General features: G+C 45.6%; 1 protein-coding gene across 1 annotated transcript in view; it reads right to left on the bottom strand.

The window, feature by feature from the left end:
• The window catches only part of TNS2 (tensin 2), a 590,960-nt gene extending 566,705 nt beyond the window's left edge, over nucleotides 1-24,255 (bottom strand). The window contains exon 1 of the mRNA XM_069653619.1: nucleotides 24,105-24,255. Within this exon, the coding sequence (XP_069509720.1) occupies nucleotides 24,105-24,206 (102 nt within the window). The 5' untranslated portion in view covers nucleotides 24,207-24,255. The remainder of the gene's footprint in view (nucleotides 1-24,104) is intronic.
• Between the last annotated feature and the right edge of the window lie 2,042 nt (nucleotides 24,256-26,297).

Raw genomic sequence — 26,297 nt, forward strand, 5'->3', positions numbered from 1 at the left:
TTGATATGCTACGGAGACTCTCTGCTTCTGTAGACACATTTTTCATGCATTTGTGATTCTCTCTCTTCTCTATTGTTTCAATCCAATCTAGTTGGAATCATTTTTTTTTTTACTCATAACAGTGAAAATGATGAACACACTCTAACACAGAATTCTTTTGAGAAAATGAGGCTTCTCTGTCATGATGGAAAAACACAGGAAAGAGAGAGAGGCAGGGGGCGGAATCATTCCACTGGAAGAAAACCTGCAGGGGGCAGCGGGGCAAAGGGAATCGATACTCCCCAACAAGGGAGGTCAGCGAGCTATGGCAATTGGGGGAAAAAGTCAATGGTGGCTCCAACATGTGAGTGGTCAACTAATCAAATCATCAGTTGACGAAAGGTCAATCCAAGATTTTAGAATTAGGCTTGAATTTTTGCCCCACGACTCATTTGGATTATGTTCAAACACTATAGATTTTGACCAATTTATGCGCAAAGTCAAACTTAAAAAGTTCAATGCCATCAATCCTAAAAAAGACACTATGCACATTCATAGAGGAGCCAGGACTGATCTCGTTATATCTGATCTATCTACCTGAAGAGACCTGGCTCATCTGGCAGAGGAAACAGCTGAAATTGATGTCATAGATTTGCTTGATTTTGATATTGAACCAGACTGGTGCATGAAAAGCAATTAAAATGTAAATCCAAACATAACTCTCCTTTACAAAAAGGTAGATGCTTGGATGCCTTCCAGAATCTGGTGATCTCATGAAACGTAGGACTAATTGCTCTGTTAGGCACTTTAACAACCTGTTCAAAACTGTGTTCAGCACTTTACATGAATGTACAACAATTGTCTGATGTAGTGATAAAGCAGCCGGACAAGGGCTCAAGCACCGTTCTTATGAATCGAAAGGATTTCCTTTTGGAAGTGAAGAGGCGATTAAGAGATGGCACCTGTTATATGAAGTTAATGGAGAATCCCATTCCATCCATATAAGAGAACCGTGGTGAGCTGTTAACCAAATGGAGCACCATAGATCTTTTGGATGAACAAGAGTGCACATTTTTCTCGCCTGCATTCCCTGTAACACCCATCATATACTTTCTACCCACGATCCACAAATGTCTTCAAAAACCTCCAGGTAGACCCATTGTGACCATGTCTGGATTGCTGATTGGAAATCTGGACCATTTGTTTCTACACGACCTTCTTATTTGGAGGATACACAGGATTTGTCAAAGCACATCAATGCTATCTCATGGGAAGAAGGGTACATGTTGGCAACCCTAGATGTCGTCTCCCTCTATACATCCATCGATCATGATGTGTGCATCAAGACATGTAAACACTTTCTCGATACCAGGTCCTTGAATTATCTGAGACATACTGAGTTGTTCCTCAAAATGATTGCTTTTTGTTTAAATAACAATGTTTTTCTCTCTTCAATGATGTGTATTATAAGCAACTGAGGGGCACTGCCATGGGTAACACTTTTGCTCCTTCTCCACCAACCTTACATTGGGTTGGTGGAAACATTCCTATCATGGTATAGAGAGAACTCTATTTACACTGAACGTTTGGTGACATGGCTATGCTATATCGATCACCTGTTCATAATTTGGAGTGGCAATGAATCAGATTGGACAACATTTGTTCAAATTCTGAATAGCAATCTCGATCTCCGATTCACTGAATCACATACTAAACAGGAGATTATCTTTTGGGATTTTCTCTTCCGATCAGATAGTGGTGTCTTAGCAAAAGATCTACATAGGAAACCTATGAGCTCCAATCGCCCAGCAATTATCCATTAAATTGTAAACAGAGCATTCCATACAGCGTGTTTATATGAATCCGGCGTGCTCTGATGATCTGACATCAAGATTTTTGATAAGGAAAGTGGGAGTAAATCTAAAAATGTTCATAGATGTGGATTTTCTAAGGAAGTTATAGAAAAAGCATACACTAAAGTGAAATCTTTGAATTAGGATCATTTGCTAACCACCGACTCATATCTGAAACCTGCTAAAAACGAATGAGATCAGATTGATACTCATTTTTTGTGCTGAATCTCCAGATATAAGGGAAATCAAAAAACGCTGCCATGTGTTGAAGGCAGCTAAGAACCTGTCATCAATATTACACAGCCATCTCTGTGTCACCTACCATAAGGCATCCTCATTAAAGAAAAATAAGTATCTAGCTTTTTACAATCTAAAAGAATAGAGAGCAGTGCTTCGACTTTGTTAATGAAAATGGGTTATGGTTTCTTCAAATGCACTAAATGTAGAGGTTGTATCTATGTCATCACGTGTGATAGTTATGCTGTCTTAAGATCAACATTAACAATTCAACACAAGATTTCCTGTGACACCAAGTTTGTAGTTTATGTACTGTCACGCCCATGTAATAAGTGATATGTTGGGAGCACTATCTGTAAATTGAAACTTTGTATTCTCCAACACATCTGGGCCATAAAAATACTGACTTCAAATACCTGATGGCAAAGCACTTTCATGAAATTCATTATGGCAAACTGGATGACTTTAATTACTTTGGTATTATACATGCTCCTCAAAGTCTCGTGGCAGTGACAGGGCACTAAAGCTACATTAGCTGGAGACTAAAACGATCTTACATTTTGAAACTAAGGCCCCCTAAAGGACATAATATTGATGAAAAACTCTATACATATCTGGGCACCTAATGCGCATCTGGTTCTAATTTTGAATTTATTCCATAACATGATCGTCTTGTAATATCCGTGATTAGTATTTACACCACGTTTGTTAAACCAGATGTGTTCACAGGATGTTAAGATGTTATGATAAGTTTTTATTGCTGCTGCTCTTTTCTCTTAACATTTTTTGTTTGCAATAAAGTACTTTTGATATGATTCTCCATTCTGATGGCTGATAATACTATGATGGGCTTTTCATGAAGTATTCTGTCACTATTATGGGCATTTTTACTTGATATTCATCTTTGAGTCATGTTGATACACATTGTTCAATTGTAGCATTCACGTTTGACGGTGCCATGTGATAATTCTGCCGCAAAAATATTGCGATACAATAATAGCGCCATATTTTTGCAGGAAGTTGACAATCGACCCTGCGGGGGAAACCCCCGCAACCCCCGCATCATTTTTTAATGTGGGGGGAGACCCCCTCAACCCCCGCTCCCACATAATATCCCCAATAAAAATATCGCCTATGGCGAACCAAACGGCCATATTTACGGCGATATTTTTGTTGGGGATATTATTACATGATACCCGTTTGAAGATGTCATACGAACATGGTTTGTCTTTAATGCACTTAATACATTATTGAAAATTGACACTAGTGTCCTTGTAGCATTGAATATATTTTGTGATAGTTGGTACTACATATTGCATATTATATCGCAACACTTAGCACTTTATTGCAATTTTGCACTAATGTTCTTATTGCAAGCACTAATGTTCTTATTGCAATTAATACATTTCTTGATTCTTTTGCACGTTTAGTACTACATATTAATTATTATATGTTAACGTTATGTGATCCTCAAACTGTAGAATTATTTGATTCTAGAATACAGATGTAATTTTCTGAATATTGGCTCTTTATGGCACTTACCACTTTATCATGAAACATTTGGGATTCAGTTCATTTATGCCTCCTTGTCTCTAGTCCTGGCTATCATGGCAGGGTTTTAGATGTGCTGTACACTATATTCTTTGTAATTTTGATATGTGTTTTTATCGAGCTCATGAATGAAGTACTTTAATGCATAATACATTGCGATTCATTAAGGACATCTATGTAAGTCGTGGTATTAATGCACTATGCACTTCATTTCTTGTGCCTTAGATATTTGTATTTTTTATTAGTTTTTTTTGTGAATGTAAGCACTTGCCATTTGTTATGAAATATATTGGCCACTTATTTGTAATCAAATATTTTTGTTGCCTAATTAGTTTGAGGCTTCTCCACATATACATTGGGCCTCATTACGGGTTTGGCGGTAAGAATCCTCAATTACCGGCATGCCAGTAGGAACGTGTCGGTGTATTACTGCCTTCGTAATCAACGTCGGAGTATGAGTCAGCGGGCATGCGCGTACCAGCATGCCGGTAACGGACCCTCCGCCATGCCGGTAACGTCCCTAAACACCCCGATAGCGGCATCAACAAGTGCACTGATACCTCCTCCACCATCGATGTCCCCCTTAATAACGGCACTGTTATCACCATTACCAGAAGCAATGTCATCGCCGGAACGGGAACTGCACCAGCGGCCATCAAGGAAAACACAATCCATTGCAGTCCTCTGCTGACAGGACCTGTGCACAAAAACTCTGTACCCTTGCTGAAAGAAAATGTCGAAGGCAACCAGAAAAGGCACTCCACGCCTGTGGAAACCCTACTTCAGTGATGATGAACTGAAAATGCTGGCAGACACACTTGTCAAGCATGCTGACGTGGTGTTTTGGGTGGACCTGCGGCATGCAGCGCAATTGAGAAAGAAAAAAATATGGGAGGAGGTATCCAGGAAGGTCACTACAGTGGGAACAACCCCATGCAGTGTGAAGGATTGCAGAAAGCGATGGGATGACCTGCGCCTGCGAGTCAGGAACATACAATCTGCCAACCGCAGCCAGGGGCAGGCAACAGGCGGTGGTCTTAACTCCCCCATCAAGTTGGCAAGGTGGGAGGAAACATGTAGCTCCATCATCGATATGGAGTCGAGAGAAGGATTTGGACATGCGGAGTATGGAGTCCCATCATCGGATGATGATGGTGAGTGACCCTTTGCGCACTACAGAAGTCCCACACACCCCCGACATCCCAAGTACAAAGTTGTCCACCAGATGTGAAGTAGATGATAGCATATACATGGCTCATCAGCCACACCTACACACATCCCTAACCCAAATGCCACATCCCTGCCACATAAACAGACAACCAACATATGCATGCACACACACACATCCCTTTCGAGATGCCGGCCTCACTACTGTCACATCAAAATGCATGCTGCATGCCTCTCCAATACCGAATACACACCCGATACACAACCTAACAGCACATGCCGCACAGCATGCAAGCCACAACACAACTGTAGGCCACACAACAGACACCATGAACATCATGGCAGCACCAGAGGGATGCCAATACAATCCCCCCCAATCCTGCAAGCACCATGTCTGCCACTCCAACCAGCACACAACGAAGCACATGACCCAAACTGTACCAACATCGATGCATGCAGGATGCAAGTTCCCCCATGACTGATGCCCTGCCACTCCATTCCCACAGGCACAAATTCAGACAGCAACAGCGATGACGCCATGGCACAGGCAAGAAAACCTGCACGAAAGGCCAGGGGTGAGGATGATGCCACCAGGCCATCAACATCCAGAGGTGCAACGAAAACCAAAGGCACAGCCAAAGCACACACCAGTGCCCACCAGGGTGCACAGCCCCGTCCACAGGATGAGCAGCCACCTGCACCTGTCACCCAGGAGCACCAGGGCGAAGGCACCCGTGCCTGCAAGGCACACCTGTCAAAAGATGCTGCGCAAGGAAGGTTGCCCCATGCAAAAATCAGCCCCGAGGAGACACCTCTTGCCAGGGATGAGCCAACATCAGTGACAAGTGATATGGATGGCACACATCCAACAGCCACTAGTTCCGTGAGCCAGTTGGCATTGGCTCAACACAGTGCTGAGGAGGACGAGGGGCCTGAGGATGATCCAAATGCAGGAGGCAGCATGCTGGGAGACGGCCAACACACGCCCAGCACGCAGGACACACCACAGGGCACCCCTGAACATGTGTCCGAAGGCCACCGCAGCGAGCAGGGTACGTCTACACAAGAGTACATCCCGTGGTGAGCATATCACCACCGGCCATGCAACCATCCAGACCCACTTCCATCAGGGTCATAGAGGGACGGTTGACCCGCATGGAGGGGAGAGAGCAATCGATGCACGACATGATAAAACAGTATTTGGCTGATTGGGAGGCAATGCTCAGGGCCAAAGGGACAACACAGTGGCTATCATCCGTGCAGTCAACTGTGTGGCAAAGCGGGTCCATGAGGGCTTCACATCCGTTGCACAGACCCTTGATCGGATGGCCAACAACATGGCCCACCGCCGTCCCGCTGCATCTGAACACCAACCAACAACATCAACAAGCACTACGTTTGCAAGCTCCACACAAACGAGCCCTGTGCGCAGGTCCCTGCGCAGCATGCACTGTCTGGAGATGCAATCCCCTCCATCAAAAAGGGAGCAACAATAGCAGGGGACCTGTTGTACTCATATTTAGCTTTGGGTGTGGGGGTGTTGTGGGTGGGCGGTGGGGGGCAAGGGTGTGTGGGAGTGTGTGAGGTGTTGGGGGGTTGGGGGTGGGTTTTGACTTTAACGTACTGCGGGTGGAGGGTTAATTCATGTAAATATTTTTATCTGATCAATACACCCGTTGTGTCAAAGAAATTCACATGACTGGACATTGCTTCTTGAGTGAAGGGTAGTCAGTAGTTAATGAAAGACTGACATAACCAGAAAGCCACTGTGACAGAATCTGCCCCAGGTCAGTTGGTCTGGATTATGGAACCTGCCAAATCCTGTGCACTTTAAGATAAAGGGACTGGACCTTACGTGGTTCTGGAAAAGATCAGTGAAGTTAATTACCTCACTGACACAAAGACTCCTAGGCAGAAGCATTGGATCTTTCCCGTCACCCGGCGCAAACCTCATTACAGCAGGGATGACTTGGTGTTGACTGATGGTGCGTCTGAAGAGGATCCCAATTGTGGACCATCCACCTCTGGATAATAGTCAAAAAGGAATCTAATACAAGTAACCTTCTGTCTATTAATACAATTGTAAGTTATACAATTAAAAATCCATCGGCAATGTTTGAGAAGAACTAGGCATTTTACATTAGATAATGCCTACTATTTAGAGTTTTTTAGGGCTATATTTGCACGACATTGTGTGAAAAAACCTTTTATTGTCAAATGTGGTGCCAGCCGCTAGAAAAGTCTGTCAATTTGAACTAATAACACACAATACATCAAAAGAACCTCTGCTACAAGGTTCTTTTCCAACGTCTAAAAACTGTACAGATAAGAGTTTCTTGAGAGACCCGGTATACATCACAGGTCAAATCGAATTAAATAAGTGTATGACCAGTTGTTCTGTACACAAATCATAAAAACGCATGAGGCCCGCTCATGCTGTAACGAGGTCGACCGGTTTCATAACCCTGTAACCTGCCTGAGACTCACAGAGGGGTCCATGGAGGAGGTACACATCTCCTCTGACCTGACAAAACAGCAATTGCAGGACTGCCAGCGGTTGCCGGGCCAAATCGGGGACACTATTTCGTGGGTCTTCTTTTCTCGACCCCTTTTTCCACTTCCGGGTTTCCTCTCCCGTTTACTATATCGGAGGCGTTACTTGTTACCCCTCCCTCCCATTACAAGAGGGTTATCCCTGTGACTCCAGTTTTCTAAAATAGGCAAGATCTGAAATCCTTTACTGCAGAAATCTTTCTGTGGTAAAGTGCAGGTGGTTCAGGATTGGGATATTTCTACCAGGTAGCCATTCTGGGCCCTAAAGGGTACTACAGATCTGTTATGTGGGGATGTGGGACCATTGCATGAATTGACATCTACAAAGAAGCCAAATATGATGTAATATGATATTTTATTTATATTGCGCTCGTACACAAGTGTTTCAGAACGCGAGGTCACTCCTGCCTTCCAAACCACTTTCCATAAGAGATGGCTTGTGAAAGGCCTGGGCCCTTAAGAGGCTAGATTATGGACACATGATAATTATCGAGGCAGACACCTGTACATTTGTAACTGGAACAGTTTTAGCTCGGCTAACATCAGAAGGGGTTGAACACCCAATTGCCTACCTTATCAGATAACTGACTAAAAGAGAGCATAATTGGTCGCCCATCGAAAAAGAGGCATTTGCGGTAGTTTGGGTGGTATGCAAACTGGAACCCTACATTTTTGGGTTCCATTTTAACAGACTGACCACAGAGATCTCAGGTGGTTAGTGGCCATGCAGAAGAGAATATCAAGTAGCTTTGCTGGACCGTATCCTTATAGGGATTGCATATGGACATCCATCATAAACCTGGATTGCAGCATTCCAATGCAGATGGTCTCGGGCGCTGCGTCCATCTGGATGATGAGCCCGACCACAAGAAGGGTGGTGCTCAACCATTTATGGTTGGGGGCATGTGACAGAATGCCATATGGTGAGGGTGGAATAACCTGAACATTCTTGATTTTTTGCAATTAAAATGATGCCAGCAATTCTGTTTCAGAAAGGGAGGTCTGCTTATCAGAACCCCCATTTCATAATGCCCAATGCCAAAAACATACTGCACTCCTGCCCTTTGCTGTGAATGCTGCCTTGACATCTCCAGCAACTGCCACGCTGTGGCAACAAGGCACGATCAAATGTCACAAACAAGCTGCCAGAACACAAAGTTCCAGCAGGCAGAGGTGGCCTTTTAAATATTCTTGACCTCCAGTTCAAAACATGATAATTGTGTACCCCAGCCGACTGGTGGCATGTTAAACACTAAATATAAACAATGTCCAGTTATGGCTTCATGCATTTTTGTTACTCTAATTAAAGATCCTACTTTTATAGACCCTTGGTTGGGCATTCTTCTCTTTTGCTACCCCCATACTTTTGTTGTTTGGGTTGCTACTGCTGCTACCTCACACCCCTCCTGAAGAAGATAGCCTGCCTTTGGCACACGTTACCAAAAGACGCAAATGAGGTATACCTGTCAGGCTGTGCCTGTTTCATCTTTGATTGAGATCACTGCTGGTTTAGTAGTAGTGTGGGGCTGAGAAGGCACTTCAACCAACACTAATCCCTGTCCTCCTGCACAGCAGTAGTCATTTTGTCACAGTGCTACCCTAGCGAATAATGCTAATGTTACAAAAAAATAATCAAGGGTGTAACTAATGGCCCCATTTGTCCACGTTGTTCTCCTGGGCCATCACCTGCTGCTCGCCTGTTTAATATGATCAGTTCCCAATCATGAAAAAACGCTGCCCACAACTTACTTCTCTGATTCATTTGTTTATTTACAAAGATGGCGTTTGTAGGGGTTTCCAATAGGGCCACTTCTTAAACCAAAGTTGCCTGAATATCTATTCACATTGAAACCAGCTTGGGAGTGGCACCAGAATCTATTTTTGTAAAGGTAACTGGCCAAGTGATTAGGATGTAGAGTGGAGAAGGCATCACCAGTGGCAATAATTAACATGGTATGCAGGGGTACAGGAATGGTCTTGCAATTCTGCAATAGAGTTTTTTTTTCCCCAGACATATCCTAAGGAAGAGAATCCTGAATAGTGGGAGAGGATGGCCTGTGACCGAGGTGGTGCCCTTCGAACCAGTGCTGCTGTCCTCAAGTGACTTAGGTTCTGCAGAGAAATACTAACATCCTCCCTATGTCGATGGAGAAGGCCGAGCAAGCGATGAATGCGCAGCTGCATTGGATGTGAAAAGAACACCCTTGGTTTGTCCTCTGCGTGCCAAGAGGTGGCAAGTATGTCTTGCATCAGTGTCAAGACTAGATTCTACTGCATGTAAACAAAAAGTCATATCCTCCACTGAACAAGTGAGCCGATATATTTCTTTATCTAAAATATCCCACTAGCAAAATCTTCGCCCCGTCGATTGGTAGGGGATTTCCAAGGACCCCCGTTTGTTCAGGGTCCGAGTTCAGTTGGTAAAGTTTAGTTGTTCAAGAAACGTATCCTGTGCTGAGTGGTGGTGATTCTTCCCCGTGTCTCTGATCAAAATATCCACCACCAGCGGAAGAGGGATGAAGTTGCCTCATTCGAACAGGAAACATTCATAGAAATTCGTACTAGAGGATGACAGCTCATGGTTGCTTTCCTTCGATTTGCTTCGGCCTTCAAGAATCAACAGGGCTGGGGAGAGGAGTAGAGACACATATGCCAGTCCCAATGGCCATTGGTATGTCTTCTAAATAACGTTGTCCTTTGTCCATCGAGGAGGCAAATGACTCACAACTGGCGGAGGAGCTGGTTGCACACCTGCCTACTCTGAGGACATTCCAGGGTGTGTAGATGTGTCTCAGCAGTGTGAGGCGGGCCGGTCTTCATGGGGGAGCGCACAGCTGCAAGGCGTAGCACCAGAAGAACCACCTGCGGCCAAATTTCTGTATCCAGCTTGCACCGCCAATAAATACCCAAAGCCCTTCTCTCTGGTGCGATAAATGGTAGACATGACATCGGCGCGCATCCGCACCGCCATGAAATCCTTCAAAGCCACGTAAAACCAGAGCGTTGCAGGTGTGAGATGTCCAACCATCAGATTGTGGGACGTCCGCAGTGGTGGACTCCTCCCACCTGAACTCTACTGAGTGCATTGCATCTGGTTCAGTTCAGTTTATTTACCTTCATCTGCAGGACGTCATTCGGTCTACAATGAACAAATCCACGAAGCAGAGATATACAAGACAATTCGTTTCCTGTATGCCATTGCATCCATACCGAGATTATGACTGGCATGCTTGGGAACCAATGCATGTTTCAAACAGGATTCCGGAGACTGCACATGCAACCTTTGGCAAGGTTGTAAAGCATTTGGCGCCAGCCCTTTCCAGATGAAGTGAGCTAGGTCTCACTCTCAGGGTAGCGGGAGAAACAGTCTCGATTCATGAAACCTGCATACTCAAACGTCCTCACAATTCATGAGGCTACTTTCTGTGGTGGCGAGAGCGAGTGGCGCTCAGTTTGCTGAGTGAAAGGTCTCTCTAGTGGAGAAAGGGTCGTGGTTTCGCTTCTGTCCCACATTGGTCCTACAAATGTGATGGCTTTGGAAGAGCTGATGAGTAACTGGTGGCTGGGGGTAGAGGCGTTCAGTTAAAAGAGGGCCTTCAGTGCTAATCAGTCAGCCTGAAGGAAAATGTTCCCTGAGGAGGGGCTCGCTCGAACCCCAGCAGGTTCTAGTTGGTGGAGAAGCAAGCTATTTGATAATGGAGGAAAGTTACACCATTGCCAGAGGTACAATTACTGCCCACAGGGCTGTGCTGTGGACAGTCGGGATGCTTTGTATTGATAGTGGGGGCCTCTCTCACAACTCAGGAATGGCCAATGTTCCTGCATGTGTGGGATACATCCTCCCCACAATTCCACCACAAACAAGACCTCCTCCCGCAGAACCGAAACCATCCCCTGATACATAGGCAACCTTTTAAATTTTGATCACAAATGAAATTGTTTCTGGTCGTTGGGGCTCTAAATTGGGTGCATTTTCCCTCCCTTTGTGTTTGTAAAGAGTCATCAGGCTGGGACCCCTATACATTTATCTCCCAGCGAGAGGCACAAGGAGGCACTAGTTCTGGTTCTTCGGTCACTGTGAGAGGGAGCATTTGGCCGTGTGTTAGAATTGTACCAGTGTTTCATAGCCAAAGCGAGGTGGGGCAACTATGAGGTGCAGATAGGCTGCAATTGAGGGTTCACCTCCGCCCATTTGGAGTCATGGCCACACTTACATTTGACAGGGAGAGCAGGATCTTCACTGCTGGGAAGTCACTGAGATCTTTCGGCCTAGGCAGGGGCTGAGTATGCTGGTTTGGGCTCACTTCTGGGCCTCCTTTGTTTATGGGGACTTTTTGCTGGACCATGTACTTGCTATATAGTCTTTTTGAGAGTGCATTCTCAGTACCTTCAGGCTTGTGTGATAGCCATACCACATATATAGGGATTGTAGCATTTTTCGGATGCAGCATGAAAAACGTTATATTGGAGTTTACAGAAGACTGGGTGCATCACCCATGCCCTACACTTCCATCTGCACCCAATTTCCTAACTGAGCCTTTTTCCTTTCTTCCAGTGGCCGTAAGAGCACTCATTATAATATGATGGCGATGATGAGGGATAAGAGGTAGGGAAGGTCATCAGGAGAAAGAGGGGAATGTTACAAGAGTTACTACAGTGGTACAGTTTTTGGTTTCCAGTGCCTTGCTCGCCACCAGCATGTAGTGTGGATTTTTACAGATGTCACTGGACACCTTTAACACCTAAAATTCAGTAAGTATGGCTGATCCCTCATACCTAGAGGCAAAGATCAGGGCTAAAATTCCAGCATCCAAACCTGGAGCCCCATGCATGCCATCCCTTTCCCGTGAGGCTTTGGAAGATCTTGGCCCTGGACAATTCATCTTCTTCTAAGACCTCTTCGGGCTAAGTTTCCGATGTGCTGTCAGTGAGCAGAAGATTCCCCCATGTCCAAGCAGAGGCGTAGCCAGGATTGTCTAACAAGTGGGGCCTGAAGCTAATGTAGTTGGGCCCATCGCAGTGACATTAACATCTGTAAATGCCCACACAGCGCTGCTAAATTGGCATTTACAGATTTGGGTGGGCCTTGCCCTCTCAGGTCCTAGACTGTCCACGCCTCTCTGTCCAAGGTGGTGCAAGCAGCACCAAAGCAGTCAACCTTCCTGGATCTGCGGTCACCAGTAACACAGCAGGAAATGCTGGTGCCGGCACAGGTGCAAGCTGCAGGCTGTGCCAGAAAGGAAGGGGCCTTTGGAAGAGCTGGGATCTCCTTAGCAACGTCCTTAAAGAAACCCGAAACGGGGTCAGAAGGCACTTTTGGAATACCCTTAACAACTGTCCTCCATCTAGGATAGGAGGCTCTAGGGGATCCTGGACTGCCATTAGGACATTGCATGCCCATCCTCTGCTAGAGCCAGGGTAATTGAAACCAGCGAGCAGGTGTGCCTGCTACGGCCTCTGTCATTGGGAAGTGTGTCCCACCACAAAAAGGAAGTGTGGAGGCAAACAGATGCACCCAGAGCACACCCCGAGTTCCATTACCAGGGTAAGAAAACAGCACCAGGGGAGTTAAACAGTGATTGGGGTCTCTGTGCCTGAGGTGGGTGATCTAAGCTCAGTGAACCATTCATGTCTTCCAGGACTGGGAAGGTAGGAGCAGCCGTCGCATTAGGCAAGTTAAAGACTGAGTAGTAGGGTTCTTGGGTAGGATGCCAAATATGTACCATAATGAAATAAATTGTTCCGTATCCACACAAATTGATACGAAGAATTGTCGAGTGCAATTAAAATTTTACTGGCCAATTGGGTAAAATACATAAAAATGTTCACTTCCTTAAATTGCACAAATTGTGTTTTATTCCCGAAATGAAATTCTGCATAAAACCAATTTGCAGGATTTATGATCAGCAAAATAAATGGAAAACTGTGGTAAGATGTATTTACTTACCTTGGGGAAAAGAACCCCCTCCTCCCCCCGAAAACGAATTTACAGGATTTTGGTTATCAGCAAAATAAGCGGAAAACTCCAGTAACGAGCTTTTGCTTAGTTTACTGAGAGAAATCTGAAGAAGTTTACACTCAGGTATTCCACAAAAATAATGGAAATCTCAAGTAGTTTAAAACCAGTTACTTGAGATTACTGCTTACTTTTCTAGCATAGCACACCACAACACCATGCACCACAACAACAAAACAAACCACACATAGCCTCGCTCAGCACCATGTGGCGGCTACCAACCGAAAAACACACCTACGCTCAGTGAACGGTGTCACCAAACTACCAACAGCACATCACAGCTCTCTTGCTCTTTTCCCCTGCTCAGTCCTACTAATTTACCGCTCCCCCCCCCCCACTTTACAGATCCGCCAGAGCGCCAAGGGACCACGCAGGTGGCAACAGCATGTGCGCGGGATAAGAACCTTTCATATAACATAACATAGAAAAATGCTGATAAATCGTTTTCTGCCGATTTTCCCAGTAAACTATGTCACGATTTCCATCATTAGACACTTAACTTGTTTGTTGCAGCAATTACGGATTTTGAAAAAGGCAAAACGCATTTTGAAACCTTGCTCAGCGCTGAGGTACTGATCCTGTCCTTTGCAATTTCGGAAATGTCAGCAATTTCACGTAATTGGTGACAGTTAATTGCACATGTTCACAAAACTGACGAAACCAAAATTGCCAAATTTCGCACATCTCTAACAAAAAGTCAATTGGGGATGTCATTTTTACCTGTGTTTCTTGTTCTGCTTTGGGGTAACAGAAAAATGCTGCAGTGGCCAAATGCATGCGAGCCCATGCCTCGTTAGCCTTTTAACTGTTGCTACAGAGGGTCCTTTGATGTGGGAGCGGAGTAACCCATCCTTTTTTCTTCACTCTGGAGCTCAGTTCCGATCCGGAGCTTGGCTCAAGTGTGGGGAGCACCAGCAAGATAGAGTTAGGACAACAGAGGGGGCTCATTCATAATGGACAACATATCTCCCACCCAACACCGTCACCCATTATAGACAAGCCAAAGCCAGCTCAGCAATAGCACCCACAAGCACTTCTGGGCTGGTTTTGACTCTCAAAAGAAAACATGGTTTCCCTTTGACAGTTTGAGTTCCCCAGTGCGCACCCAATGAGCAATGCAAGGCCAGGGCATTTTTCCTCCCCAGCCTTGCACTGCACATTGGGGTAGCAGGCTGGGGAACGGCAGACCCAAAAGTGCCTATGGGGTGCTCTTGTGCCTCCCTGCCATTTAGGCCTCCGTAGGTGGCGTTAAGGAGGTGCTCTGGCTCCACTGCACATGCCCTGAGGAACAGGAAGCTCTCTCTGCTTTCTGGTTGCTCTTCTAGCTGCACGAAAGCTTGAGGGCAATTGTACCAGGTGGTGGCGGGAGACCAGGGCTGCAGGTAATGATAAAACAATGTACTGGATGCATGAATATAGTTATGTAGCTCTGTATGTGTGTGTGTATGCAAGTGTTTATATCTGTAAGAGTATGCAAGTGAATGAGAAAGCTTCTTTTGAATGTGTGTGGGGTGAACGTGAAAAATTAATGGATGTGTGAATGAGAGAAATTAATGCTTGAATGAAGTAAGGAATGAATGAATGAGTGCGTGTGTGCTGGGGAGGGTACCTCTGATTGTGCATGCGGTATAGGTGGGGTGGAGGACTGAGGTGAGGGGATTTATGATTAGTTTGGGGTATTTGCAGACACAGCATTGCATTTTTAATGGGTATCAAGAGTAAAGCAAACATGATACGTGCTATTATGTGGCAAGACAGCCCTGCATTGGTGGGCTAGTCTGGATTCATTTTATAACAGCGACATGGCATGTTTTAATGGACTTCAAGAGCAAAGCAAACATGTTTTGTGTTATGACGTGGCTAGACTGGACTAAGTTGGTGGGCCAGTTTGGATATATTTTATTACAGTGGCATGGCATGGTTTAATGGGCATAAAGAGTAAAGCTAACATGATAAGTGTTAGTACATGGAAAGACAGGCCTGCGTTGGTGAGACAGTATGGATATATTTACTTACTGTCACATGGAATTTTCTAATGGGCAACAAGAGTAAAGCAAACATGATAAGACTGGCCTACATCAGTGGGCCAGTCTGGGTATAGTTTCTAACGGTGACATGGCATGCTTTAACAAGCATCAAAAGTAAAGCAAATATGATGTGTTATCGTGCGGCTTGACTGGCCTACTTTGGTAGCACCAGTTTGGCCATACATTCTTGCTGTGGCATGGAATTTCTTATTGGGAATCAAGGGTAAAGCAAACATGATAAGTGTTATTATGTGGCAAGACTGGCCTATGTTGGTGGGTCAGTATGGATATATTTTCTTACAGTGACCTAGCATGATTCAATGGGCATCAAGAGTAGGCAAACATTATAAGTATTATTATTGGCTAGACTGGCTACTTGGTGGGCCACTCTGGATATATTTACCTATAGCGGCATGCTTGTTTGAATGCACATGAAGCGTAAAGCAAACATGATAAGTGTTATTATGTGGCAAGACTAGCCTAGGTTGGTGGGTGAGTATGAATATATTTTCTTACTGTGGCATGGCATGATTTAATGGGCATCAAGAGTTAAGCAAATATGTTTAGTGTTATTACGTGGCTAGACTGCCCTAAGTGTTATTACATATCTAAACTGGCCTACTTTGGTGCAACCGGTCGAAATATATTTTTTGCTGTGGCATTGCATTTTTACTGGCATCAAGGGTAAAGCCAGTATGATGAGTGTTCTTATATGGCTAGCCTGCCTACATTGGTGCAGCCATTCTTGATATGCTTCCTTATTGTGGAATGTCATTTTTACTGACAAAGGTGGCAGAAGTATTTTCATGCGTGGGATACTGGCATATATTCTAAGAGGAAGCATGGACATGTTTTCTTACAGTATCATTACTGCCATTATACGCAATGCAAACATTAGTATGACCTGATATGGGACTGGTGGCATAAATTGGTGCAGCCAGCATAGAAATATAAGGGCACATCTAGCATGAACATGTTTTTGTACTGGACTAAATTTGGGCAAAGGGCGTCAATAAAATGCATTGAAAAATGCTCTTATGCAAGGTGGGTAACTTACATCTATTTGGTTTTATCATGAGTTACCCTACAAAATCAATTGCAAACCTGTATGGCTTTTTACTCAATTTCCAGCCACCACTGTAGAACAGTAGCTCTAGTTATGCTATGTTATGTTATTGTTATTTGTACTGTGCACAGCTGCCATTTTCATGGTGTCCACGCGCTTTGGCAGATCTGAAAATGAAGGAGGGCTTGGGGAACGGGGGGTTGGATAGTGGGATCGAGAAGAAGAGCACTAGAGAGCTTTGATGTGCTGTTGGTAGTTTCAGTTTGTAAAAACCAGTCACTATGTGCTGGGTTTGTTTGTGTGTAGTTGGTGTTTGGTGTATGAGTGTGTGTGAGATGCTTTGTTGGGCGTGGTTGGGTATTGCAGAGTGTTTGCAGTTTGTGGTGGTTTTCTGTTACTGCTGTGGTAGAGTAATGGGTGTGTTTAGTGTGATGTATGAGGGTGAGTAAGAAGGATATTGGAAACATTTTAGCAGGTCTCTAAATTGGCACATCCTGACGTATAATATTCATTACTACATCTGGGACTACATCTGGGACCGTGCTTCGTGCGTCCTAGATATTGCATTCACAATAATCCTCTGCTCTAATCCAAGCTGTGCACTCCTGAGTCCTACACCTATGTTTACCATTAACATATCACATTTGAGAAACAGGCATCCCTACTTCCACAACCATATTCTCTCCCACTCATCCCAGTAGTTGTCCCTCTCTGTGTCTGGTCATTCTATTGTGTAGTTTCTCTTTCCTATCACATTCTCCCCAAACATCCCCTTTCTGCCCACAGACTAAGGTCTGGCAACAACCTTTGGCAGGGTCACAATATGCCACCTTTCAGACCACCTTTAGGCCGTTACCAACAAACTGGTGGTGGCTATTATGTCTTCAATAAATCTGGCCACCTGTCCTGGTGATACCTGCCCATTAAGTATTATTAAAATGTGCAACACCATCGTTACTCCCTTCATTATGCAGCTGATCAAAAGATCTCTATCTGAAGGAGTCATACCTAAACACCTAAAAATCTCTTGGATTACCGCACTGCTTAAAAGAAAATCTTTAGAACCGTTCGGAGCTGGGAATTGTAGACCGATTTCTAACTGTCCCATTTTGCTTAAAATCATGGACAAAGTAGTCTCCAATGAGCTGCAAGAACATCGGAAGAAAGATTCCCTACTCAACAATTGCCAATTGGGCTTCAAACCAGGCTGTAACACTGAACCAGCATCACTCTATGTAGAAGGCCATCTTTTACAACTCGTGGGTCAGGGTTCATCCGCGCTTTTGCTTTTACGCAATCTATCGGCAGCATTTGATACCCTGGATCACGGCATTCTATTAATGAGGTTAAAAGTGGTTGTTAATATATCAAATGATGCTTTACGTTGGTTTTCTCCATTCTTAAGCGACCACAAAGCCTGTGTTAGGATCAATCAAACTGAATCTAAAACTTTTAAGCTAGACTGTGGAGTTCCACAAGGAGCTTGTTTATCCTCTCTCCTTTTTAATATCTATATTTTTTATTTAAAAATATGATTTTATTCAATTGTACCATATCCAAAAATACAAAAATTCAAAAGAACTGCGCAAGATGCACTAATTGGGCAACAAACCCTCAGGTTGTGTTAGGAACAAGATAGCATGAATTACTGTATTGCAATTTCCCTCAGGGCCTACCATACTCCACTTATACACCATCACTCATTTACACCAATACACTCACTCATACAAACCATTCCAACATGTTTCATTCCCTGCTAAAGGGGTTTATCAGAAATTCTTCAGGGAATAGATTGCTGACACAACATAGTATCCTTCTTATTAGTTTGTGTCCATAAAGATTAATCTAATTTGTTTTTACAGTTCCTGCCACTATTACATAACATACAATGCTACCACTGGGGCACCACCTAATGATACTTGGTGTTGTTCACTCCTAAAGATAAACAGTTACTGCAATCAAGTCAATGGTTTCCAATTTCATTTTAGGAGTATCGTCTTCCATTAATATTCACTTCTACATAGTGCTCAGAAACAGCGCACAGAAGTACACCCAACGTGCAAACATTCTGTTGCATGTTTCCAAATCCATGGACACTAGTCACAAGACCGCCAGGGGACTACTCCGGTGGTGATATTGCGCAGTACAAATATCCATTAACATTAACATCAACTTGAATTATTCTCCAATATACCTTAAAGTATCTTTTTTTTCCTTTTTCTCTCTTGCCACGGAAAGCACTTTACTGCCTTTCATTCACATGTTCTATAACAGAAACAGCAAGCCGCATTGCGCCAAAAGGTTCACTATGCTGCAGCGAAAAGTAAGTAACACCTTCATTAAACAGCTACTCTCGGCGAGTCGAGTCTTGCACGTCTTAATGTACACATTTGCCAAGACCTTTGCAGGGGTGGACTGGCCTATATGGAACTCTGGAGATTTCCCACCAGGCCTCTATACACTGGGCCTCTTTCGCGTGGTATTTCCACATGTTCCCATAGGAAAACGGATGGGCTTGCTGAAAATGGGTAAAATGGGGCCACTTAGAACATTATTTCCAGGGCCTCTTTTGGTTCCCACTACACCCCTGAATTATGCTGATGACACACAACTCATCTTCTGCATTTCCCCCTAAAATAATGATTCAGTACATGCTAAAATATATCATTCACTGTATTTCATTTAAACAAAGATGGATCAGAATTGGCAACTTTTGAACACCAGCAAAACCAAATGCCTTCATACATTTATATCTGCCAAGCCTAGTCCCCCAGCGAGCAGCTTCTCCTAGACCAAGCGAATGTTAAACTATCACCATTTGTGAAAAACCTGTGTGTGTATTTTGATCAAAATTTCTCTGTGATGAAAGTTATCAGTGCAAATAGTTTCTATATTATATTACATCAAATTAGATTTTATATCTCGGAAGAGCATGCTGTAGATATAGCGCACGCCATAATCAGTTCGCGCTTAGACTTCGGCAGCCCAATGCTGCTAAGTGCCCCCAAATATGCAGTAGACAACCTACAGGTAATCCAGAATACCATGGCTTGCGCTGTTCTGGAGCTGCCCTACGGATCCCTCATTCTGCCATTCTGCTTCTAGAAACCTTCACTGGTGACCCATGGTGAGCAGAATTAGAGTCAAGTCCCTCACTCTGGTTTTTAAAACTCTGCATAGTCTAGGCCCTGGTTATCTATCGAACACATTTCAGAGTTACTGCCCTGTTCAACCTACTTTTATCAGATGACTCTTTGTTAGTGGTACACCGTTTCAAAGGCCCAGAGCCATGGTGAGCGCCTTCTCTCTCCTGGCGTCCAAGCACTGGAACGCCCTTCCTCCTGATTTACGAAGTAGTCTCAATCTTATGTCCTTCTGAAAGAAATGAAAAACCCTACTTTTTATCTAATATTTGTTTGATTTTGCTAATGTTTTCCGCTATGCTAGTGAGTAGGCACCTTTTTGCGCTCTACAAGAAGCAAAAGACCAAGAAACAAAAGACCAAGACCAAGACATGGCCAGGCACTGCAAGATCACTAGAGTGGTGATAGATGCCGTATAAATATTGGATAACATAACATATGTGGGGCCCATTTTTGATATCGACCCCTCCTGATTATAGCCCAGTCTGATCTTGATTATTTATAAGCCCTTTAAAGAAGTGTCCCTATTCAAAAATGATCAATACTCTTAAAACAGGGATGTACGACCGGGACTTTCGAGGTACTTTGGAACACGAGTTCTATGCTTCCTTACCATTGCCCATTTAGTCTAGGGCTGATGGGAATTGTAGTGCAAAACATCTGGAGAGCCAAAGGTTGCAGATCTCTGCTCTAAGGTGTTCCCGAATCTTTTAAAATCATATTTACCCATCTCGATATCTGTCTTTTTCCCATATGACACTTGTCTATGCCAATGTGCTGTTCCGCTCCTCTTCTGGATGTACAGGTGGAGACCAAATTGGAATACGAAGGCCAGCAATGATCCCATGTGGAGTTTACGAAACGCATACAGTGAGGCGAAAAGGAGAACATGTCAGAAATCACCTACATAGGAGAACTGCAAATCATCACTGGTTAGGACACCAAACTTTGTTCTAGATTTAACTGTACAACACATTCCCCACCGGGATTCGAACTGCCCACAGCCTCAGAGGTATATGGTTTACTCTATTGTATAAATCTCCGAGGTGATAGTGCCTCTCTTCCTATTTGAGATAGCGTAATCCCTATTGTCTTGCCTTGTGCTTGTTTTAGTTTCCCTTAATGACGTAGGCTGTAAGCATCATTCCTTGCTCCAGGATAGGTAAGCAGCCAACTGAAGTAAAAATCGTTAAGAAATCACTCCAGTTAAAACAGGATTTTGTAGATTGGTTCCCATTGGTGGAGAGGGAGAGGGCGGGGGTATAGGCCAAAAATACAACTGGCAGAACCTGATGAGCATTGACCCAGGTCTCTATTCACAGATCGAGAGATAGACCTGGCTCCCACAGTGCAATCCATCCCGAGACCAACAGTCTGCAGAAAGAGAGCTTGGCTTTACCCAACATAGCAATGGTTCCTCCCAAAAGAGAGGAAATCTCTACAAGGAGGTGACTTTGATCTGGGGCAATGGTCAGCCCTTGCCTGGACCAAACTGAATGTATCCATTTGAAACAAGTCAACTGGGGAGATTTGAGTTGATTGGATCAGTGCACTTATGTTGGGCATGTTGCGAGCAAAGGAAACTACATTGACTCTGGGCGTGGTGCAGCAGTGCTGTCACCAGGAGACCAAGCTGCAGACACATTAACTCCATTGGAAAGATGTCTCTCGAGTGCCTTTCGTGGAGTGGCAGATGGGGAAGAAGGCCAATGTCCAATGGAAAAGATGTCCAGGGCAGCAGAGCTTAAACTGAAAAACTCCTGTCCTCTGGTCTTCCATTTTTCAAAAGGAAGTAACCCACCAGGAGGTGGAGATCCTCAGAACAAAGAACTCTACTTGGAACATAGGGCCGAATTTTGGTGGTCAGGTAGACTGGCTCAACCACATGTAGGCACTGAAACCTATATCTTGAAGATGATCTGCCTCTGAATAGGCTGCCACTGGGATATGTTTGTCTGAGCGGCCACTTTCTGCTATACAGGAGTTACATCTGCATGTTGGCCAATTTGGTATCCTCCGCGGGAATGGGAACTTACCGGTCTTATGCTGCCCATGTGGCAGAAACGGTAAGCCGAGGATGCCGGTAGGCTGCCGGTAGCACCAGTGGCCTACTGGCAACCTTGTATTGAGGGCCTCTGTGACCCATTGCGTCTGGACACACTCAGCAGCATATGTAGTGTTCCCGCCATAGTACAGTAGTGGTATTATTTAGTGCCCATCTGTCAATAATGTTGCCATTGTTGCACATGGCTCTGAAATAAAAAAGGGTGAAGGGGTACTTACCTCAAAGGTTCTTTCGGGATAGAATCAACTTCATTGTTTCCTTGGATACAAGCCTACTTTGAGTTACATCCACAACAAACGATTCTGCAGAGACCATAGTAATATTGTACCATATGACATGGTGACAACATGCCACATGACCCAGATGAATGTTCCCCACACAGATTACAGCGCAAGTGAAACAGGTTGCAGTCTAGAGACGTCAGTGACCAGCAGTACACGGGGTAATTGGCGGGAGTGTGCAGAGGAAGTGGGTGTACCATACCCATGCATTGTGTCAGGCCGCAGGCTATTACAATAGTTGGAAATAAGAGGGAGCCAATACATGGTGGCAAAAGGAACTGATGGAGACAAAACTCAACCAATGCACCCCGACACTAAACTCTTGAGTCTTTACTGCCCAGCTATTAGGGTCCCACACAGCTCTGCAAATGCACCTCCTCATTTCTGATCTGCAGCATTGCACACTGTGCAAATACTGACACTCAGCCACATCTCTGCCAGTGGCTCGCAATCCTTTTACAAAACGGTGCTATTGCCGTAGTAGGGCTCACACACAGCTCTGCAACTGCACCTCAGCCCTGATCTGCAGCTAGTAGTGGAACCTACACATAGCTCTTCCAGTGTACCTCACTTCTGACCTGCAGCACTCATACCTATTGCAGTACAGGGGCTGCCACATGGTACTGCCTGTGCCAGAGGCAACATATTTGCAGCTTTGGTGCAGGGATGCCCACATTATTCGAGGAACCCCCACTGATTTCAGGTACCTGGCATTTTAGAGGCCCCTCGACGAGGCTCGGACTAGTCTAGACAGTGATAGGAAAATGCCCATACGTTCACTCCAACATGCCAGATTTGGCTAGTTTTGTGGCCCAGTTTGATCAGTCAGTACACTGCCAAGCTAGTCGTTTTGACCAATGTTACTAACCCAGCATGTAACAGAGCAAACCTTTTTATTTTTGGCTATTAGGTGACACCTATAAACCGAAACTATTGCATTGGAGTACAGATAGGGAGAAATGGCATATGGGGAGGGACACTCAGCTTGTAGGTGTTGATTGGTTATTTGTCCACCCATGGACTACAGTGGGGATTAGCATGAACATGGACAATTCCCAGCCAGTTCCTGCCCCTCCCTGCCTAAAACACCTCCTTGTGGGAACTCGTTGTGCTCGCTTTAATCAAGCATTCCCATCAAACTTTGCACTCAAAGTCCCTGCCAGTGTCTTTTCAAAGCATTCTTCTGAGAGTTAATGACTTAATTGGAGTTGTAAACCTGCTACTGGTGTAATGAAAATGTCTTAACCAGGTTTGCCTTCAGCCAAGTGTCCTAACACTGAAGTCCGTTAAAAAACAAGCACTGGCAAAACCAACAGTTTTGGGGTGTGTACAAGTGTTAGGCATTTGCCAGGCGCTGCTATTAAATGCCCAGGTACTCGCACCATGTTGTACCTACTACCATCATTGGACAGTTAATACTACTACGGCTGAGCCTGGCAAGTGCCTTTGCCATGCCTACACGAAAGCCCACACTGTTGGCATTGCCAGTGCGTGTTCTATACATTTTACCATAATATTGCCAAAAACAAATGAATGTGCCCCAGCTCCCATTCAAACAATTTCTGCCAAAAAAATGACAAATTGTGATTGGAAGCGGTGGGCAACTTCTGTTGTGTGTTAGACAACTCCTGAACTCCCAGCCTGACTTGTAGTGCCCAGACACCAGGTCGAAAGGCTGATGCTGTCCGGTGCCGCCAGTGTCAATAGTTCGGGGTGTGCGCTGCATACTGACACAAGACACGCGGGGCACGCCTCCGTGGGATGCGCTGGTGTGTCGGTACCTGTGAGCGTCTCCCCTCTCTAGCACAGACAGCAGCGGTGTGCCCGTCACTCTGAGAAGCACTAGAATAAGCACGGGGCCACTCTTTCATTATAAGCTGCACCGGCAGAAAGGGCAGAACTCTCTCCTTGCCCGTGGCCTGGCTCCGCGCTCACCCTGGGTCGAATAAATCATGCGTGCTCGGGACTGGGACCGAGCCAACAGCCAAGGCTGCTGTGGCGCAGCACACTTCGCCCGAGGTCTGCGTGTACCCCATTCAAAAGAAACTCGCAGGCCATGTCAGGGGGCACCCCGACCTGACCTGCCCCGCCCCCTGAAGACAGCGGCCCCACGCCCTGCATCTGCCACGCCCTGCATCTGCCCACCTTTCGGCAGCATGGACCCACCTTGGCAAGGCGCATGGTGGTCTTCCTCTGGGTAGCCACCGCGGGCGGCTTCTCCTTGGGCCCGTAGCCGCTGCAGAGGTCCCAGGTCCCAGTGCAGCCCATAGGGGTCCCCCACACAGGCCCTGTCCGCTCCCCTTCTCCGCCACCCTGCGCACTGGATCTCTCGGAAACTTGGTGATTTCCTCGGCAGCAGTTCCAGAGGTCCCACCCCCTCCTCCTGCTGCCATCCCTCCCGGCCCGCCTTCCCTGACACACAACAGCCATTTAATAATATCCAGACCTGAGCCAAAACAAGCGCTGGCCCTGCCAGGGTGGGGGGCTGAAATCTCACCCGCCACTTCTCCAGCACAGGTGGGAAGGGACAGAGAGAGGGGGAGGGGGCTGGGGGCTAACCCCGCCGTGGTTACAGAGGAAAACGTAAACCCCCGGGCAATGGGAACAGGCAGTGCGAGGCTGCTGTGCTGCAGGGCAGGCTATGGAAAAGGCAGAAACCACAGACTCCTGCTGGCGGCTCGGGATCGCTGGCACTATAGGAAGGGGCCGAGTGAGGAGAAGGGGGGCGAAGGACCCTTTAGGGGTGGATAGAAAAGATATGGCCTTCTAGAGTATGGGAGGGTTTTGGGAGAGAAACGTCTGGGGCTGGTCTCCTTCAGGGGGCCTAGGGGCGCGGTCAGAAGGGCGCGAAAAGGGAGTATGGTACTCATGTTTAATAAAAACTATAAGCACTTCTGTCATTGGGCCCTGGCAACACAATGAATGTTTTATTTCAGCAGGCCTCCTCTTAAAATATTTCCGAAACCACTGAACCAGTGGATTTGGTTGGAAGAAGTGGTGATGGGTGTTGGAATGCCATTCAGCGAGTGGATGGAAGAGGAGAGAGGGGTTATAGGGTTACATCTCCTCGAACGTGTGTTTCGGGATGCTTCAGGGCCTCCTTTCTTTTCCAGTCTCTGCCAACCAGTCTGCAGTTTCACGATGACCCACGCCCCAAGGTCGGGGGTCCCCTTTTCCATGTTTCTCTTGCTTTCCTATATAAATGAAAGTGGGATAAGCCATTGAGCCCCAGCGCCACCCAGTAGCCATCGCTGGAGGATCACCTCCAGGCCCGAACCACCAGAGCAGGGCATATGCATACATTCACCTCCAGTAACCCCACCAAACTGGCAACGTTTCCAGCAACCACAAACATGCTTCTCAGATGGCCTACGTTCAGTGTCCCGCCTGCACCAATGTTGCCTATCTACAACGTTCCAAGTTTCTTAAGGCGCCCCCCCCATAATAATCATCATCATACATTTTAATTGGCAGTACAGCGAGATGCACCCCACCCTTCTGAAAACAGTCTGTCAGCTCAGCCAGTATCCCCCCCCCCGCTCCAGCCAGTGCCTTCCCATCTCTGTGCACTACATCTTCCATTGCTGGCCACGCGTTGTCTTGCTTTGTCCCTAACCCCTCTCAAGCCCCCTATGGAAGCAGCCGCACCCTCTCCCCTTTCAGTCCGAGCTATTCCTGGGAGCTTCCCCGAGCTTCAGCTCCTTAATTAGCTCCATTCCAATTTCCGGCAGAAGTTCACTAGCCTGCTGATGAATAAATACCACATGTAGGCTTCCCTTCTTAGTTCCAAACCTATCCTTTTTGGCAGAAAATGTGCCCAGAGCATGCCCCCCTCCCCACCCCATTGGCGCTGAACGTGGCTCAAATGGATTGTGGGAGCGGGGGTTAGTCAGAGTGATATGAGGTCAAGGGGCAGAGCTTGGTGAAGAATAATGTGTGATGCCCTGACTGTGGATGCTGGCTGCTTTGCATAAAATCAAAGTGCATTTTGGGAACATAAGGCTAACCACCAATTTGACAAACCTGTCTGGGGTAGTAATTCATGCATGTAATCCTTCTGAGTCTGTGATGCACACTGGCCGGGGAGCTCATTGCATCAGTCTCAATGCTAACCCTAATAGTAACATGTCTGAAAACTATGAGCCATATATACTCCTTTGTACCGCTCACTTTGAGTTGCAGATTTTAAATCAGTTAAATATCTCTGCATACCACACATCTACTGAAGTGCACAGTCATACATTAAAATAGCAGACAGCAGAAAAGACAATCCAGAGCAGAGCGCTTCCTGAACATGGGGGGATATAGGGGGTGAGGAGGGAAGAGGGATGGCGGAGTTTGGGCCTCCATGGAACGGCA

This window comes from Ambystoma mexicanum, chromosome 3q (assembly GCF_040938575.1).
Source record: "Ambystoma mexicanum isolate Mex_15411 chromosome 3q, UKY_AmexF1_1, whole genome shotgun sequence".
In the NCBI taxonomy this organism is placed as follows: domain Eukaryota; kingdom Metazoa; phylum Chordata; class Amphibia; order Caudata; family Ambystomatidae; genus Ambystoma; species Ambystoma mexicanum.